The sequence below is a fragment of the Doryrhamphus excisus genome, chromosome 2 (assembly GCF_030265055.1).
Source record: "Doryrhamphus excisus isolate RoL2022-K1 chromosome 2, RoL_Dexc_1.0, whole genome shotgun sequence".
NCBI lineage: Eukaryota > Metazoa > Chordata > Actinopteri > Syngnathiformes > Syngnathidae > Doryrhamphus > Doryrhamphus excisus.
Window position 1 is genome coordinate 31152407 of NC_080467.1, and position 21477 is coordinate 31173883.

The window sequence follows — 21477 nt, forward strand, 5'->3', positions numbered from 1 at the left end:
TTCAACAATATGCTACTAAAGTGACTTTTTTTTTTTTACTTTTTCCAACTATTTCAACATTTTTAATCTTGTAATTTTGACTTTATTATACTTTTAATATTTGGACTTTGCGCTCATAACAAAAAAATGTTATTTTTGTCCATAATATTACATAATTTTTGTATGACCAAATCTGTTTAGATTTTTTTTCTTATTTTTTTTATATATTATATATAATATATTTATTTTATATAAATTTATATTATATATATATTTTATATATAATCATATATTATTATTTTTATATATTATATAAAACTACAGTATGTCAACTACAGCATGGTATCACTACTGCGAAGGGTAATGCACATAATATGGAAGTAGTAGTACCATAATTAAAAGTACATAATATGAAAATAAATTAAAGAAATAATATAAATGTAATAAATATATTTTTAATTAAAACAATATTAATTAAATTTTTTTTAAACAAAATATGTCCAATAAATAAAAAAATAAATACAATAAAATAAGAATATCTCGACATTCTTCTTAAATGTTTGAAAATTTTCATAGTATTTCATAATATTTTTATTCTGATAAGAATAAAAAATTTTGCCAAGCATTTTTTAAATTATTTTAATAATTCAACAATATGCTAATAAAATTAATTTGTATTGTGTTTTGCGTATCGTGACACCCTTATAGGCATGGAAACCTGTTACATGGTTTCTGTAAACATCACTGCTAAGCTCTGCATGCAATGAAATCATATTTATTTATGCTAACGATTTAGCGACTCCATTTATTTTTCACCTCTCCGAATGAAGCCCGCTAATCTCCTCTGTCGTCTTCTCTGTTTTACGTCATCCAGGACCTACCAGGGCGTCAAGCTGCTCTACTGCTTTGGCATCTTCATCACATTCGCCCTGCAGTTCTACGTTCCTGCTGAGATCCTCATCCCGCCGGCCGTGGCTCAGGTGTCCGAGAGGTGGGAGACGGCCGTGGACCTGCTGCTCCGCACCATCTTGGTCATATTCACATGTGAGTGTTGCTTTTCGCCCAGAACTTAAACTTTGGTTCGCACGTTTAACATATAAAAAGGCTAGTTCATGATAAATATCTGAACATGCATGAATACACGCATCCAACCGTCCCATTCGTCGGTGATGAGGTTGCCTGGATGAGGGTGAAGGTGCTGGGGCACGTTGAGGTCAGTAGGTGGCAGGCTTCTCCTTGTTTGAAGCTCAGCACGCCTGCAGCCTCTTTGGGATTGGACGTCCATGTTTTTTATGCTCCTTCAGTCAATCAATCATTTATCATTCACCGTGTTCTGTGAAGAAGATGGCTTATGGCTGAATGGACCCTTTTCTTTTTTCTATAATATTTCAAAATTCATTCATTTTCTACCGCTTATCCTCATGAGGGTCGTGGGGGGTGCTGGAGCCTATCCCAGCTGTCTTCGGCCGAGAGACATAATAACATAACACAATAAATAAGACATGGAAAACATGTTTTTTTTACCTTATACATTTTTTTTAACATTAGAGCTCTTTAGACATGAAATAACACCCCTATAGTCACCTTTACACTCCTATTACCCAATATAGTAGACATAACACAAGAAAATAAGACATTGAACACATGTTTTTTTTATACATTAGAGCTCTCTGGACATGTAATAACACCCCTATAGTCATCTTGAAACTCATATTACCTAATATAGTAGACATAATATGAGAAAACATGTATTTTTTTACCTTGTACATGTGTTTTTTTTTACATTAGAGCTCTCCAGACATGAAATAACACCCCTATAGTCATCTTTAAACTCATATTACCCAATATAGTAGACACACATAGCAATCCCGTTTATGACCTTCTAAACACACCCTTTAACAGTGTTAGAGCTCTCCAGACATGAAATAACACCCCTATAGTCACCTTTACACTCCTATTACCCAATATAGTAGACATAACACGAAAAAATAAGACATAGAAAACATGCTTTTTTTAACATTAGAGCTCTCTAGACATGTAATAACACCCCTATAGTCATCTTTAAACTCATATTACCTAAAATAGTAGACATAATAAAAGAAAATAACACATAGCAATCCCGTTTATGACCTTCTAAACACACCCTTTAACAGAATTAGAGCCCTCTAGACATGAAATAACACCCCTATAGTCACCTTTACACTCCTATTACCAATATAGTAGACATAACACGAGAAACTAAGACATCGAAAACGTGTTTTTTTACCTTATACCTATGTTTTTTTAACATTAGAGCTCTCTAGACATATAATAACACCCCTATAGTCTTCCTTAAACTCATATTACCTAAAATAATAGACATAATAAAAGAAAATAACACATAGCAATCCCGTTTATGACCTTCTAAACACACCCTTTAACATTAGAGCTCTCTAGACATATAATAACACCCCTATAGTCATCTTTAAACTCCTATTAGCCAATATAGTAGACATAACACGAGAAAATAAGACATAGAAAACACGGTAAAAACATGCAAAACTCCACATAGAGATGGCCGAGGGTGGAATTGAACCTGTGTCTCCTAGCTGTGAGGTCTGCGCACTAACCACTAGGCCACCGTGCAGCCTTTTTTAAAAATGACACAATCATAGTATTATGACTTTTTCCTCATATATTTTGACTTTTTTGTGTAAAATTACTGCTGATTTCTCAGTTTTTCCTGTTGCTGTTTTTTTTTTAGTTTTGTTGTTCAATATTTTTCGGATAAAGAAACAGCCGCAGGCCGCACTTTGGACACCCTTTACTTAAAAAAAAAATACTCTAACCACTCGATGCAGCCATGATACAATCTTACATGTTGCTTATCTTCACAACACATAATGAGTGTTTAAAAAGTGGCTAATTGTGTGCTAATAGCCTGAAACGTCTGATAAGAGATGAAAGATTGCTTCTTTAAGTTCAGCCTCGTGTGTTGAAGTCGCTGATAAGCCCAACAAAGCCTCTGAGTTGTTTTTTAGATTTGGTTTTAAGGATGAGCTAAATAAAGGTCTGCTTGTGTACTAGAAGAAGTAATTGAGTTTGCAGCCGGCACACCGAAATCAATGGCACGCTGGCAAGTGGAAAACTGCGGCCCACGTGCGCCGTGGTTCCAGAAGACTTCACATGTGCTCTTATCAGGTCACAAATTTAACAGCACGTTGTTTTGGTTTTGGTTTTTTTTCTCACCGCTTTTTCAGCACTCTTGTCAAAGATACGATGCAGCAAACAAAACAAGTTCTGTTCCTAGAACCGTCATGAGAACACGAATCAGCAACAGTAGTTAGAAAGACGGGCATGTGGGGTACACTTTTATAGTAGACATAACACGAGAAAATACGACATCGAAAACATGTTGTTTTACTTTGTACATATGTTTTTTTAACATTAGAGCTCTCCAGACATGAAATAACACCCCTATAGTCATCTTTAAACTCATATTACCTAAAATAGTAGACATAATGAAGGAAAATAACACATAGCAATCCCGTTTATGACCTTCTAAACACACCCTTTAACAGTGTTAGAGCCCTCTACACATGAAATAACACCCCTATAGTCATCTTTAAACTCATATTACCCAATATAGTAGACATAACATGAGAAAATAAGACATAGAAAACATGTTTTTTTATACATTAGAGCTCTGTGGACATGTAATAACACCCCTATAGTCATCTTTACACTCCTATTACCCAATATAGTAGACATCATATGAGAAAACATGTATTTTTTTTCCTTGTACATGTGTTTTTTAAACATTAGAGCTCTCCAGACATGAAGTAGCACCCCTATATTCACCTTTACACTCCTATTACCCAATATAGTAGACATAATGAAGGAAAATCTCATTTCTCAATCTCATTTATGACCTTCTAAATACACCCATTAATAGTGTTAGAGCCCTCTATACATGAAATAACACCCCTATAGTCACCTTTGTACTCCTATTACCCAATATAGTAGACATAACACAAGAAAATAAGACATAGAAAACATGTGTTTTAACCTTGTGCATCTGTTTTTTTTTACATTAGAGCTCTCTGGACATGAAATAACACCCCTATAGTCACCTTTGTACTCCTATTAACCAATATAGTAGACATAACACGAGAAAATAAGTCATCAAAAACATGTTTTTTTTACCATATACATATGTTTTTTTAACATTAGAGCTCTCCAAGCATGTAGTAACACCCCTATAGTCATCTTTAAACTCATATTACCTAAAATAGTAGACATAATAAAAGAAAATAACATATTGCAATGACCTTCTAAATACACCCTTTAACATTGTTAGAGCCCTCTAGACATGAAATAACACCCCTATAGTCACCTTTACACTCGTATTACCCAATATAGTAGACATAATGAAAGAAAATAACACATGGCAATCTCATTTATGACCTTCTAAATACACCCATTAATAGTGTTAGAGCCCTCTATACATGAAATAACACCCCTATAGTCACATTTGTGCTCCTATTTCCCAATATAGTTGACATAACACGAGAAAATAAGACATCGAAAACATGTTTTTTTTTTTACCTTATACATATGTTTTTAACATTAGAGCTCTCCAGACATGTAATAACACCCCTATAGTCATCTTTAAACTCATATTACCTATAATAGTAGACATAATAAAAGAAAATAACACATAGCAATGACCTTCTAAATACACCCTTTAACATTGTTAGAGCCCTCTAGACATGAAATAACACCCCTATAGTCACCTTTACACTCGTATTACCCAATATAGTAGACATAATGAAAGAAAATAACACATAGCAATCTCATTTATGACCTTCTAAATACACCCATTAATAGTGTTAGAGCCCTCTAGACATGAAATAGCACCCCTATAGTCATCTTTAAACTCATATTACCTAAAATAGTAGACATAATAAAAGAAAATAACATATTGCAATGACCTTCTAAATACACCCTTTAACATTGTTAGAGCCCTCTAGACATGAAATAACACCCCTATAGTCACCTTTACACTCGTATTACCCAATATAGTAGACATAATACAATAAAATAAGACATAGGAAAAAAGAAAAGAAGAAAAGGGGGCCGTCCTTCCCCATTGGAGCGGCACACGACCGCTTCTCTATTTCTTGTTGTACATTGTTAATAATTAACGGTCGTGCGTCATAAGCATGGAATGCTTTTTATTTCCGTGGCACGCCAAGCACGCATGTCCGCCATTACAGCTGCAAATATATTCCTTCAGTGGACATTTTTATGGCAGCTCTGATTAGATGCAATCAGTGCCTGCCTTGATTTACAAAGCATCTTCAAGCGTTGTCCCGTCAAACGACATTTGCGTGAAGGAATTGAACGTTCCGGCATGTACGACCCACCGACCCACCGACCGACCGCCTTTATAACGACCCTGCATAACCGCCTAAAAGTGAAGGCCGTGAAATTACTTTGGAAATAGCCAAGGGCTCGGTCGCTTATGTTTGCTCTGGCGTGGAGCCGCGCACACTCGGAACGCCGTCGCTTCATCTTTTTCTCGTGCCCGTTTTACGTCTATGCTAGCATGCGGTGTATTAGCCGTGTACTAGCTTTGCCCAGCAAAGACCTCACACTGGGAAAAAAAACTTCATTAATATGTTTTTTTAATTTTCCAAATATTGCAAATTTATTCTCCAATAATCTTAAATTTTGTTCTCATGATATTGTGACATTATTTGTATAATATTATAACTTTTTGGCCCCAACCTTATTTATTTTGATTTTATTTATTTTTTTAATATTTTTTTTTTGTTTTTATTAAAACGTCTTTGAGTATTTTGAAAAGCGCTATACAAATAAAATTATTTAATTTTAATTATAAAAATTAAATTATTAAAATTATTTAATTTAATTATTTAATTATTTTTATTTTTTCTTGTAATATTGTGACTTTTTTCTTTAATTTTTCAACTCGGTGCTACTAAAATGAACGCTTGTAAAATGATGACATTTTTCTCTTAGTATTTTGACTTTATACTTCTAAGATGGCAGCTGTTTTTGTTTTTAATTTTATTTAATTTTATTTAATTTAATTTTTTTTTAATTTCACACTTTCACACAAATTTTTGTAAATTTTCTTCTTGTAATTATGACTTTAGTACCATAATATTTATTTTATAAAATTTATTGTTGTAGCATAATAACAATGATAATTTTATTCCTTTAAAATAATGACACATTTGTTGTTTAATATGTCAATTCTTTGCTACTAAAATGTCATAAAATTGTGACTTATTTTTCATGAGATTCCAACATTTTATTCATAATATTTATATTTTATACTCTTTAAAATTGCAGCTTTAAAAAAAAATGTTAGGACTTTATTTCCATAAATTTTGAATGTATTATGGTAACATGATAGCTTTTTCTGTAATCTAATTTATTCATTTTTTGTGTTTTTTTTTTAAATGACACATTTGTTCCTTCATATTTAAACTTTTTAATTTAATAATTAAATATCATTTTTATTTTATTATTTTATATTTTATTTTATTTATTTACTTTTATTTTTATTTATTTATTTTTATTTATTTATTACAATTATTTTTTTTTCTGATTCTGTTGATGTTTTTTGCTACGGGCCAGTAAAACAACAGCCGAGTGTCATAAATGGACCCCGGGCCACACTTTGACCACCACTGCGGTAGCTCGTTGCTCCACCATTATGTCGGCTATATTGCTCTTCAGCCACATTGCCCTCTAATTTTAATGAAATAGAATTGTCACCATCATAAACGCTTTATTAACTCTATAGTCAATAACTGCATTACTTAAGTCGTTCCATCATAGTATTTGCTCACCGAGAGTATTTTGCATGTTGCCATCAAGGGAAATGTTGCGAGCGAGCGAAGAAGGCTCAGCCTCCAGCTTCCTTCACCGCTGCTTGGGAAAAAAAGTCCCAGCAGAGTTCCTGAGCCGTGGCACCACCAACCGGCCCCAGGATTTTCATTTCCTTCATTAGGCGTGATTGGAGCCTACAGAGGACTCGTGCAGATGATATTTGCCGTGCGGCGCCGCTTCCTGCACATGCATGTTGATAAGCCAATAAAAAGGGAATACGTTCATGCATGCGGGACTTCATGTCTGTGGGTCATTTTGCAGGCAGTCCCTGATTTGATTAGAGCGCAGCGTTAGCGTTATTGCATGGGGAATCGGCCCCTGCGAGAAGAAAGGCCTCGGGTTCCGTTGGGATCCAAGCGATGCTCGCATAACGGCAGCCGGGGAACAGCATGAAGGACTCGTGTTGTTCCTGCGGTACGCCCCGTTTCTGTAGGAGAATCCAGTACCCAAATTCTTTGCCTGCATAGAAAACGCTTTCCCGAGGGAGAGGCTTTTGTTTTTTAGCTTGTTTTCGCCGTCTTCTTCTTCTTCTTCTTCTAATGCGGCGTAGCTTCACTTGTGCAGATGAACAGGTGCAATACTTTGAGTATTTTTCCACTCAGGAACAAAAAGGACACGAGGAAAGAAGGCAAAAAAAAAAAAAAAAAAGCATCACACAGCCTCCATAAATCCAAAACCAATTTTCGGTTGTCTTTGCACGATGAGTTACCGTGTTTATTTTTGTTGTCTGAACATAGACATAGCATGGTAGTGATTAATCTCTAAAATTGCATGTAATATTTTACCTCCACACAGAATTTTTACTTTTTTTTTTACTTTTGTGGAAGTATTGGCCGTGGAAGAGCCCCCTGTATATAAATACACAGTATAGAACAGTAATATGTTGTTTATGGCGGTTAATTGGTTCCAGACCCGCAGATCGCAATATGTGACTTTCCATGAAGTAGGAGTCCTGATTTATGAATATTTGTTTTTAAATATCTGGAGCACAAAACCCATTTTTGACCTTTTACATATGTTTTTTTTACATTAGAGCTCTCTAGACATGTAATAGCACCCCTATAGTCATCTTTAAACTCATATTACCTAAAATAATAGACATAATAAAAGAAAATAACACATAGCAATCCCGTTTATGACCTTTTAAATACACCCTTTAACAGTGTTAGAGCCCTCTAGACATGAAATAACACCCCTATAGTCACCATTACACTCCTATTACCAATATAGTTGACATAACACAAGAAAATAAGACCTTGAAAACATGTTTTTTTTAACATTAGAGCTCTCTAGACATGTAATAACACCCCTATAGTCATCTTTAAACTCATATTACCCAATATAGTAGACAAAACACGAGAAAATAAGACACAGAAAACATGTTTTTTTTTACCTTATACAATTTTTTTTAACATTAGAGCTCTCTAGACATGTAATAACACCCCTATAGTCATCTTTAAACTCATATTACCCAATATAGTAGACATAACACGAGAAAATAAGACATACAAAACATGTTTTTTTAACATTAGAGCTCTCCAGACATGTAATAGCACCCCTATAGTCATCTTTAAACTCATATTACCTAAAATAGTAGACATAATAAAAGAAAATAACACATAGCAATCCCGTTTATGACCTTCTAAACACACCCTTTAACAGTGTTAGAGCCCTCTAGACATGAAATAACACCCCTATAGTCACCTTTACACTCCTCTTACCCAATATAGTAGACATAACACAAGAAAATAAGACAAAGAAAACATGTTTTTTTAAACATTAGAGCTCTCTAGACATATAATAACACCCCTATATTCACCTTTACACTCCTATTACCCAATATAGTAGACAAAACACGAGAAAATAAGACACAGAAAACATGTTTTTTTTACCTTGTACAATTTCTTTTTTAACATTAGAGCTCTCTAGACATGTAATAACACCCCTATAGTCATCTTTAAACTCATATTACCTAATAAATAAAAATAAAATAACACATAGCAATCCCGTTTATGACCTTCTAAACACACCCTTTAACAGTGTTAGAGCCCTCTAGACATGAAATAACACCCCTATAGTCATCTTTAAACTCATATTACCAAATAGTAGACATAACACGAAAAATAAGACACAGAAAACGTGTTTTTTTTTTTACCTTGTACAAAGTTTTTTTAACATTAGAGCTCTCCAGACATGTAATAACACCCCTATAGTCATCTTTAAACTCATATTACCCAATATAGTAGACATAACATAAAAAATAAGACATACAAAACATGTTTTTTTAACATTAGAGCTCTCCAGACATGTAATAGCACCCCTATAGTCATCTTTAAACTCATATTACCTAAAATAGTAGACATAATAATAGAAAATAACACACAGCAATCCCGTTTATGACCTTCTAAACACACCCTTTAACACTTTTAGAGCCCTCTAGACATGAAATAACACCCCTATAGTCACCTTTACACTCCTATTACTTATTACTTATTACATTTATTAAGAAAAACATTTGAAACATAATGTCCACACTATAAACGCAACACAATCGGTACATTTAATGACAGTTCTACATTTCGAGACTGTTCTTTGACACACTCCCCCCCCCCCCTCCTCTGTTAACAAATCAACCGTGGACATTTTCCAGCCTGATCCTGCACCATGTGACAACAAGATTGAGCATATTTTTTTTATATTATTGAAAAATTGAATATATGTAATACCGTGCTGTCCTCTTTTTGACAGTTCATTGTCACGACTGTGACAAAAGTGGCAGATGGATAAGTTGAATGAAAAATGAAACGTCCCTCTTTTGGACAGTAAAGCTTATTTCACTCATGTTTTATCTGCAACTTTCGGAATTATTAAATCCATTATTCATAAACTGTGATTTTTTAACATACGTGAAGACAAATAAACAAAATATCATCCAGGACACGTCACAAATTTACCTCAGTTATGGTGCAGAAAAAGTATTTTTATATTCTATGATGGATGGCTCTTATGCGTAGACAGATTAGCGTGACGTAAAGGACGCTCATTTCCCCACTCAGTGTGGATATGAAGTGTCCTCCAGTGGCGTCTCCTCGGAATATTACCGGAGCTTTGTCCTCATCTTCAGTGTATTTTTTTATTTTTTTTTCACTGAATGTGCTTGTTTTGTGACATAGAACATCATATCTAATCATATCTATACGCTTTTGGTGTTTGATGAGTGTTAGGTTGTCGCAGGCCGAACAAAAAGAGTAAAAGGGCTTTTTTTTTTCTTCTCACGGTGGGAAAATTCCCAGCGATGACACTTTGGGACACCCCTATATTCACCTTTACACTCCTATTACCCAATATACGTAGTAGACATAACACGAAAAAGTAAGACATGGGAACATGTTTTTTTAACATTAGAGCTCTCCAGACATGTAATAACACCCCTATAGTCACCTTTACACTCCTATTACCCAATATAGTAGACATAACACAAGAAAACAAGACAAAGAAAACATGTTTTTTTTTACATTAGAGCTCTCTAGTAATGTAATAACACCCCTATAGTCATCTTTAAACTCATATTACCTAAAATAGTAGACATAATACAAGAAAATAATACATAGCAATCCCGTTTATGACCATCTAAATACACCCTTTAACAGTGTTAGAGCCCTCTAGACATGAAATAACACCCCTATAGTCACCATTACACTCCTATTACCCAATATAGTAGACATAACACAAGAAAACAAGACAAAGAAAACATGTTTTTTTTACATTAGAGCTCTCTAGTAATGTAATAACACCCCTATAGTCATCTTTAAACTCATATTACCTAAAATAGTAGACTTAATACAAGAAAATAACACATAGCAATCCCGTTTATGACCTTCTAAATACACCCTTTAACAGTGTTAGAGCCCTCTAGACATGACATAACACCCCTATAGTCACCTTTACACTCCTATTACCCAATATAGTAGACATAACACAAGAAAACAAGACAAAGAAAACATGTTTTTTTTAACATTAGAGCTCTCTAGACATGTAATAACACCCCTATAGTCATCTTTAAACTCATATTACCTAAAATAGTAGACATAATATGAGAAAATAACACATAGCAATCCCGTTTATGACCTTCTAAATACACCCTTTAACAGTGTTAGAGCCCTCGAGACATGACATAACACCCCTATAGTCACCATTACACTCCTATTACCAATATAGTAGACAAAACACGAGAAAATAAGACACAGAAAACATGTTTTTTTTTACCTTGTACACATTTTTTTAACATTAGAGCTCTCTAGACATGTAATAACACCCCTATAGTCATCTTTAAACTCATATTACCTAAAATAGTAGACATAATATAAGAAAATAACACATAGCAATCCCGTTTATGACCTTCTAAATACACCCTTTAACAGTGTTAGAGCCCTCTAGACATGACATAACACCCCTATAGTCACTTTTATTTATTTTTTTAATTTAGGTTCAAGGACAATCTATTATCATGAAACCATCTTTTTAGTGTGACCATTTCCTTCACAAGGATACTTTGACTGTAATTTTAGTTTAGATTTTTAAATAGGTTTATTAATAATCTATTAGCCTTATGAAATGATGAACTTGGATTAGCAGCCATACCAGGAGATTGATGCAGAGGACTGACAGTTGTTGATAGTAGGCCTCTATGCAAAAATGTACATCCTTCTTTCAAAATCATATCATTCATTTTCATTGTTTATGAAATGGATAAAAAATTTTGTGAAATGGAAAAAATTGTTCGCAAAATGCATGAACATTTTTTTTCTTTGGAAAACACTCTCAGATATGTCTTCTTGCAGAGTTGTGCAGCGTTTTTGTGTCCTTGTTAGACCCAGTTTGTGCTGATTCCTTTTACATTGTGAAATGGAAAAAAAATTGTTTGTGAAATGCATGAAAATGTGTTTTTCTTTGGAAAACACTCTCATATGATATATGAGATATGCGGCGTTTTTCTGTCCTTGTTAGACCCAGTTTGTGCTGCTCTCTGAAGGGAGTAGTTAACAGCATGGTAAGAGATTTTAGTTTAGATTTTTAGATGGCTTTTCTAATCATCTATTAGCCTTATAAAATGATGAACTTGGATTAGCAGCCATACCAGGAGATTGATGCAGAGGACTGACAGTTGTTGATAGTAGGCCTCTATGCAAAAATGTACATCCTTCTTTCAAAATCATCTCATTCATTTTCATTGTTTGGGAAATGGATAAAAATTGTTTGTGAAATGCATGAAAATGTGTTTTTCTTTGGAAAACACTCAGATGTTACCCTTCTTGTACAGTTGTGCAGCGTTTTTCTGTCCTTGTTAGACCCAGTTTGTGCTGCTCTCTGAAGGGAGTACTTAATAGCACGGTAAGAGATTTTAGTATTTGTTAGTTTTCGAGTGTGTTTTTCTTTGGAAACACTCAGATAGTTGTGCAGCGTTTTTCTGTCCTTGTTAGACCCAGTTTGAAAATTTCATCTGATTCATTTTCATTGTTTGTGAAATGGATAAAAATGTTTGTGGAATGGAAAAAATTGGTTGTGAAATGCATGAAAATTATTTTTTCTTTGTAAAAACAAAGAAATTTGCAAGTGATCCCAAACTTTTTAGCGGTAGTGTATATAGGTAATATATTCTTCTTGTTGTTGGTAACAATGGGAAAGCATCGAGGTTGCAATTATAGTCTGTTGTTGACTTTTTTTTTCCCGTCAAACTGTTAAAATTAACGATAGTCTGGTTTTTTCTTGAACGTAAACACAATGTTATACAACGTTTTATAATAATTCACTCGTATTGTGTTAAAAAGTGGCAATCAGTGGGCTTGAGTGATTGTTTTCAGGACATCACTCATATCAATCTTCATTTGTTTCTCTTTAGCATCCAAGCTTCCATCATGCGGTCTGATTTTTTTTTCTCCAAGAGCATGATTGCTTTCAAAGAACATGTCATATTTAGTCCAATTTCTGTCAAGTGTCCATGAATAACCAAATTCTCACCAAAAAGCCAACATTGACGCTTTCAGTGGCAGCCAGCAATTTTCTGACATTTTTGATATTTTTCATCTACATTCCCGGCAGATGACAGGCGTCCTAAAAAGCTTTTGTGATAACCTTTTTTTTTTTTTTTTTTTAAATAAAAATACTTCATAGCTTGATTGACACTCAATATTCTGAGCTGTCAATTATAGTCTTGTGTATATGAAAGCCTTCTTTTTGCTTCCGACCTTCCAAACAAACACTCAAGCATTGGCAGAATGATAAAATTCCCATTTCCTTCCCGTGCCACCGTAGCGTATGTGAAACACTCAAATTGATACTGGAGTGAATTGAACGCTGCTTCAATTCCACTCTGGTGTAATTAGATGTGTGGTGACACCAGCGTCTGCTGAGATTCCGTATCCTTGTTAGACAGCAACAACAGGAAGAATGGAGTCTCTGGTGTGAAACGTGACATTCCCATTTCGGTTTTCCGTTATTGGCTTTCACATAACCCGCCTCTGTGATAATATTCCTCGGAACTTGGGACATTTGTGGACTTCCACTCCACGTTCGGCGTGGAGGCTGATGTTCATTCATTCATTCATTCATTTTCTACAGAGGGTCACGGGGGGTGCTGGAGCCTATCCCAGTCGTCTTCAGGCGAGAGGCGGGGTACACCCTGGACTGGTCGCAAGCCAGCCAATCACAGGGCACATATAGACAAACAACCATTCACACTCACATTCATACCTATGGACAATTTGGAGTCGCTAATTAACCTAGCATGTTTTTTTTTGGAATGTGGGAGGAAACCGGAGTACCCGGAGAAAACCCACACATGCACGGGGAGAACATGCAAACTCCACACCGACATGGCCGAGGGTGGAATTGAACTCGGGTGTCCTAGCCGTGAAGCCTGTGTGCTAACCACCCGCCCACTGTGCAGCCCTGGTTCAGTATATTTTTCATCAAAATAGTAGTCATGCCAAAATGTTGTGTTGCTGCTGGATGTTCATAGTATCCGAGTGATACTGTTGTGGCGGGTGCTGGAGCCTATCCCAGCTGTCTTCAGGGCGAGAGGCGGGGTACACCCTGGACTGGTGGCCAGCCAGCCAATCACAGGGCACATATAGACAAACAACCATTCACACTCACATTCATACCTATGGACAATTTGGAGTCGCTAATTAACCTAGCGTGTTTTTTTTGGAATGTGGGGGGAAACTGGAAAACCCGGAGAAAACCAGATGACTAAAAGTGCGACTTATATACTCCGGAGTGTACCGTGTTCCTGACATTATCCACGTATACATGGACCCAAATATTCCAATTGCATTCAGTTTATTTGCCGAAACGGAAAGAATGTAACCTTTGTATACACCTCATTCCCGAAGAAAAGTACCAATCCCAATTAATACAGTAAACCTCGGATATATCGGATTCAATTGTTCCCACTGGTTTTGTCCGATATAAGCCAAATCAGTTATATGCGTATACCGGAAAATGTCCGTTTTACGCATATATCGGATTTATATCCGGTATATGCGTACTGGACTGGAGATTTTGTTCCGAAATAGGCGAAATCCGTTATAAAAAATCCGATATATGCAATGAATTTTTATTGGAAATGCATTACAGAAAAATCGGTTCTTTTTTTATCCGTCCGTTGTGAGCGAATTTCCGATATATCCGAGTCTGATATATCCGAGGTTTACTGTATATACCGTATTTTCCGGACTATAAGTCACACTTTTTTTCCATAGGTTGGCTGTTCCTGTGACTTATACTCCGGAGCGACTTATAGTCCAGAAAATACCATGAAAAGTGCCAATCCGAATGAATATGTAACCAGATTCCCAGATTTGTTTTTGATCCGAACTAAATTTCAAGACCGGACAAATGAAAAATCGGCAATACGGAATTATTCCAACAAGTGGAAGAAAAACTCAAGGAAGTCGGTATCACGTGATGTTGATGTTTACGTTTTACTGCGAATGCCCCATTGACTATTCTGTTGGATTATATCGACGCATGTAGACAAGATATCGGAATATTCCTTTCCGTGTATACTATTGTTTTCGGAAAGGTCATTCGGAAATAGGAAAAACTCATGTGTGTATGAATAATTCCGTTTCCTGTCTAATCTGATGCGAAGTTTTCCATCTTTTTTCCCAGGAATCTTGATGACTCGCTCTGTTGACTGCATTCCGTTTTACCCGAAGCGGGGTGTCAATTATTTCAAAATCCTTGTTTGATTTTAGATTTATATGGATTTATTCATGAAAACAGACTAAACAAGTCGCCAAACATGTTTATGATCCTCCCGTATACAATTTGGAGCAATCATACGCCACAATTGTAGTGTTTGCGTCGCGAGGTAAACATTCCCCGTGTTCTTGACATCCGCGTGTTTTCTTGCCCCGTGCTCATTACAAACATGGCATGTAAAAATGTTGGCAGCTGTTCAAGGCCAGATAGCAGTTATTAGCTGCGTTGTATGCTCCCATCTGCACGCGCTGCTAAAAACGCGAGCGGCTATGTTGTCGCTTTTTTTTTTAACTCAACATGTAATTTGAGCTTTTGGTCTCCTCTGGTGGGCGCTTGTGTATTCCAATTTGGTGTATTTATATTGATTAGAGTGTAATAATGTGTTCACATACCCATGGTACTTGTCTTTTTCCAACGACAATATTCCTGCTTTGGAGGGTCTCAAACATGCGGCCCGCGGGCCAAATGTGGCCCGCAGGACACTAGTTTGAGGCCCCCCCGCCTTGATATGAAAGTTTGTTTGATATGGATGCTGTATGGTATCATGTACCCAGAAAAAAAAAAATATTACGTTTGATTCATGTTCATGTTAAAGGTTAAATAACTGTTAATAGTTATCCTCCCTATCCGTGTGGAAGTGGTAAGTTTTTGGCTATTTAAGTTGAAAGGAAGCGGCATGGCGGTCTAGTGGTTAGCGCGCAGACCTCACAGCTAGGAGACCAGGGTTCAATTCCACCCTCGGAATTGAATTCTGTGTGGAGTTTGCATGTTCTCCCCGTGCATGCGTGGGTTTTCTCCGGGTACTCCGTTTTTTTCTCCCACATTCCAAAAAACATGCTAGGTTAATTGGTGACTCCAAATTGTCCATAGGTATGAATGTGAGTGTGAATGGTTGTTTGTCTATATGTGCCCTGTGATTGGCTGGCGACCAGTCTAGGGTGTACCCCGCCTCTCGCCCGAAGACAGCTGGGATAGGCTCCAGCACCCCCGCGACCCTCTTGAGGAAAAAGCGGTAGAAAATGAATGAATGAATATTCCTGCTTTGGATCCCCGACCCCCATCTCTTATAGCAGTGGTCTCAAACACGCAAATGTGGCCCGCAGGACACAAGTTTGAGGCCCCTCGCCTTGATATGAAGGTTTAATATGGATGCTGTATGGTATCATGTACCCAGAAAAAAAGAATTATTACGTTTGATTAATGTTCATGTTAAAGGTTAAATAACTGTTAATAGTTATCCTCCCTATCCGTGTGGAAGTGGTAAGTTTTTGGCTATTTAAGTTGAAAGGAAATAACTTGGAGGCTACCGTTTAGGTCGCTAGCGCTCTAGTTTGCGAGTTAGCATGTGTCTCAAGACCCCGCAAGTTGCGCAATGTGTTGTAAATTAAAAAAAAAGAGTATACATTTGACTATAGTCGTGTTTTGTGTCATCTCATTCATTTTCATTGTTTGGGAAATGGATAAAAAAAATTGTCAAATGGAAAAAAAAATTGTCAAATGCATGAAAATTTGTTTTTGCTTTGGAAAACACACTCAGATATGTCTTCTTGCACAGTTGTGCAGCGTTTTTGTGTCCTTGTTAGACCCAGTTTGTGCTGCTCTCTGAAGGGAGTAGTTAACAGCATGGTAAGAGATTTTAGTTTTAGTTTTAGTTAATCTATTAGCCTTATAAAATGATGAACTTGGATTAAAAGCCATACCAGGATTTAATTTTAATTGTTTGGGAAATGGATAAAAATATTTGTGAAATGGAAAAAATTGTTTCCGAAATCCATTAATTTTTTTTTTTTGGGGGGGGGGGGGATTTGCAAGTGTACATCCTTCTTAGAAAATCATCTCATTCATTTTCATTGTTTGTAAAATGCAGGAAAATGTGTTTTTCTTTGGGAAACACACTCTCAGATATTTGCGCAGCGTTTTTGTGTCCTTGTTAGACCCAGTTTGTGCTGCTCTCTGAAGGGAGTAGTTAACAGCATGGTAAGAGATTTTAGTTTTAGTTTTAGGTAATCTATTAGCCTTATAAAATGATGAACTTGGATTAGCAGCCATACCAGGATTTAATTTTAATTGTTTGGGAAATGGATAAAAAATGTTTGTGAAAGGGAAAAAATTGTTTATGAAATCCATGAATTTTTTTTTTTTTGAAAAATTTGCAAGTGTACATCCTTCTTAGAAAATCATATCATTCATTTTCATTGTTTGTAAAATGCAGGAAAATGTGTTTTTCTTTGGGAAACACACTCTCAGATATTTGCGCAGCGTTTTTGTGTCCTTGTTAGACCCAGTTTGTGCTGCTCTCTGAAGGGAGTAGTTAACAGCATGGTAAGAGATTTTAGTTTTAGTTTTAGGTAATCTATTAGCCTTATAAAATGATGAACTTGGATTAGCAGCCATACCAGGATTTAATTTTAATTGTTTGTGAAATGGATAAAAATGTTTGTGAAATGGAAAAAATTGTTTATGAAATCCATGAATTTTTTTTTTTTTTTGGAAAAATTTGCAAGTGTACATCCTTCTTTGAAAATCATCTCATTCATTTTCATTGTTTGTAAAATGCATGAAAATGTGTTTTTCTTTAGAAAACACACTCTCAGATATTTGTGCAGCGTTTTTCTGTCCTTGTTAGACCCAGTTTGTGCTGCTCTCTGAAGGGAGTGGTTAACAGCATGGTAAGAGATTTTAGTTTTAGTTAATCTATTAGCCTTATAAAATGATGAACTTGGATTAGCAGCCATACCAGGATTTAATTTTAATTGTTTGGGAAATGGATAAAAAATGTTTGTGAAAGGGAAAAAATTGTTTATGAAATCCATGAATTTTTTTTTTTTTTAAAAATTTGCAAGTGTACATCCTTCTTAGAAAATCATATCATTCATTTTCATTGTTTGTAAAATGCAGGAAAATGTGTTTTTCTTTGGGAAACACACTCTCAGATATTTGCGCAGCGTTTTTGTGTCCTTGTTAGACCCAGTTTGTGCTGCTCTCTGAAGGGAGTAGTTAACAGCATGGTAAGAGATTTTAGTTTTAGTTTTAGGTAATCTATTAGCCTTATAAAATGATGAACTTGGATTAGCAGCCATACCAGGATTTAATTTTAATTGTTTGTGAAATGGATAAAAATGTTTGTGAAATGGAAAAAAATTGTTTCTGAAATCCATGAATTTTTTTTTTTTTTTGGGGGGGGGGGGGATTTGCAAGTGTACATCCTTCTTTGAAAATCATCTCATTCATTTTCATTGTTTGTAAAATGCATGAAAATGTGTTTTTCTTTAGAAAACACACTCTCAGATATTTGTGCAGCGTTTTTGTGTCCTTGTTAGACCCAGTTTGTGCTGCTCTCTGAAGGGAGTAGTTAACAGCATGGTAAGAGATTTTAGTTTTAGTTTTAGTTAATCTATTAGCCTTATAAAATGATGAACTTGGATTAAGAGCCATACCAGGATTTAATTTTAATTGTTTGTGAAATGGAAAATTTTTTTTATGAAATCCATGAAATTTTTTTTTTTTTTTTTTTTAAAATTTGCAAGTGATCCCAAACATTTGAGCGGTAGCGTACGAAAGAGACCCATTTCCAAAACTATATGAAAAAAAAATGTAAATCCAGCCTTTAATTGTTCTTCTCCCAACATGTCCTCGGTTGGGTAATCATCACAGCAAGAAAGTCCTTCTAACAACCCCTCACAGTACGACAAGACAAGTGGAAATAAACTTGAAGGATTCAAATCGGAAGCCTCACGATTGCGCTCAGAGCTTTTTTTTTTCCCCGAGTGTTGAGGCAATCACTACGTGACAAAAAAAAAAAAAAACTTCACTCGCCTTCGTCGCCTGAAAGGGATTGAATGAAATGAAATAAGCAAACATCTCAGTGCAAATTGATTCTGCTCCGTGAACAAACTGGTTGAATTAATCCTCACGTTTACCCGCGGGGAGAAAGTTGTAATGACTTGCGCTTGTTATCGTGGAGCTTTGCCCTTTTTCAAACAACCGTCGGACACGATGAATTCAACGTCTTGTTGCCGCTCACCTTACATTTTTTTTTTTTTTTTTTGATTGCATGTTAATAAATATAATTTTTTTCAAGCCAGGCGTATGCGTGTGGAGCTGAGCTGGTTCTGTCAGGTTTTGAAGTGGATTCCGTGTTGGATGCTGAAAGTGGGAAAAAATGTGAATCATAATTTTCTTGCTTAGAATTGATACAGCGAGTCGGGTAATTAAACATAATACATGTTCAAATCCGCAAAATAACTGTTTTTATTATGATTAGATTCCTTATTGTTTTGTTCTGACACTGGTGACGACCTGTGAGGCTTCTTTGACTCTCAGATATTTAATGTTGTTAAAGGTTAAATAACATGCGGCCCGCGGGCCAAATGTGGCCCGCAGGACACTACTTTGAGGCCCCCCGCCTTGATATGAAAGTTTAATATTTGATATGGATACCGTATGGTATCATGTACCCAGAAAAAAAAAAATGATTACGTTTGATTAATGTTCATGTTAAAGGTTAAATAACTGTTAATAGTTATCCTCCCTATCCGTGTGGAAGTGGTTAAGTTTTTGACTATTTAAGTTGAAAGGAAATAACTTGGAGGCTACCGTTTAGGTCGCTAGCTCTCTAGTTTGCGAGTTAGCATGTGTCTCAAGACCCTGCAAGTTGCGCAATATGTTGTAAATATTAGCGCGCAGACCTCACAGCTAGGAGACCAGGGTTCAATTCCACCCTTGGGCATCTCTGTGTGGAGTTTGCATGTTCTCCCCGTGCATGCGTGGGTTTTCTCCGGGTACTCCGGTTTCCTCCCACATTCCAAAAAAACATGCTAGGTTAATTAGCCACTCCAAATTGTCCATAGGTATGAATGTGAGTGTGAATGGTTGTTTGTCTATATGTGCCCTGTGATTGGCTGGCTGGCCACCAGTCCAGGGTGTACCCCTCCTTACGCCCGAAGACAGCTGGGATAGGCTGCAGCACCCCCCGCGACCCTCGTGAGTAAAAAGCGGTAGAAAATGAATGAATGAATAATGTTCATGTTAAAGGTTAAATAACTGTTAATAGTTATCCTCCCTATCCATGTGGAAGTGGTTATGTTTTTGACTATTTAAGTTGAAAGGAAATAACTTGAAGTGCTACCGTTTAGGTCGCTAGCTCTCTAGTTTGCGAGTTAGCATGTGTCTCAAGACCCTGCAAGTTGCGCAATATGTTGTAAATATACAACATACGGTCTAGGGGTTAGCGCGCGTTTGCATGTTCTCCCCGTGCATGCGTGGGTTTTCTCCGGGTACTCCGGTTTCCTCCCACATTCCAAAAAAAAACATGCTAGGTTAATTAGCGACTCCAAATTGTCCATAGGTATGAATGTGAGTGTGAATGGTTGTTTGTCTATATGTGCCCTGTGATTGGCTGGCTGGCCACCAGTCCAGGGTGTACCCCTCCTTACGCCCGAAGACAGCTGGGATAGGCTCCAGCACCCCCCGCGACCCTCGTGAGGAAAAAGCGGTAGAAAATGAATGAATGATTAATGTTCATGTTAAAGGTTAAATAACTGTTAATAGTTATCCTCCCAATCCATGTGGAAGTGGTAAGTTTTTGGCTATTTAAGTTGAAAGGAAATAACTTGAAGTGCTACCGTTTAGGTCGCTAGCTCTCTAGTTTGCGAGTTAGCATGTGTCTCAAGACCCTGCAAGTTGCGCAATATGTTGTAAATTTTTTTTTAAAAAAGAGTTTAATTGTGACTATAGTCGCGTTTTGTGTCATGTCATTCATTGTCATTGTTTGGGAAATGGAAAAAATTGTTTGTGAAATGCATGAAAATTTATTTTTCTTTGGAAAACACTCTCAGATATGTCTTTTTGCACAGTTGTGCAGCGTTTTTGTGTCCTTGTTAGACCCAGTTTGTGCTGCTCTCTGAAGGGAGTAGTTAACAGCATGGTAAGAGATTTTAGTTTTATTTAGAGTTTTGAAGCTCAGCGCTAATGAATGATAGCAGAAGATGATCCGTGAATACGTGGAAAAGGGGGTCACGGTGCAGCCAATCACGGCTCACGACTGTGGTGCGTTCAAGGGCCACTGAATAAAGTGTGAAATCTCAATGCTAAGACAAAGTTGTTGACCTGTGAGGCGTCTTTGTCTTAAAACTACACACTCTCAGATATTTGTGCAGCGTTTTTGTGTCCTTGTTAGACCCAGTTTGTGCTGCTCTTTTTAGTTTGGATTTTTAGATGGCTTTTCTAATCATCTATTAGCCTTATAAAATGTTTGTGAAATGGAATTTTTTTTTTTTTGTGAAATGCATGATTTTTTTTTTCTTTGGAAAATTAACAAATTTT

The 21477-nt window shown here is 36.1% G+C and overlaps 1 protein-coding gene across 3 annotated transcripts in view; it reads left to right on the forward strand.

Moving 5' to 3' along the window:
* Nucleotides 1-21477, forward strand: part of slc36a1 (solute carrier family 36 member 1) — a 48790-nt gene that overhangs the window by 18923 nt on the left and 8390 nt on the right. For all 3 annotated transcript variants that reach the window (XM_058056172.1, XM_058056183.1, XM_058056164.1), the window contains exon 11: nt 854-1023. In XM_058056172.1, the coding sequence (XP_057912155.1) occupies nt 854-1023 (170 nt within the window). The remainder of the gene's footprint in view (nt 1-853; nt 1024-21477) is intronic.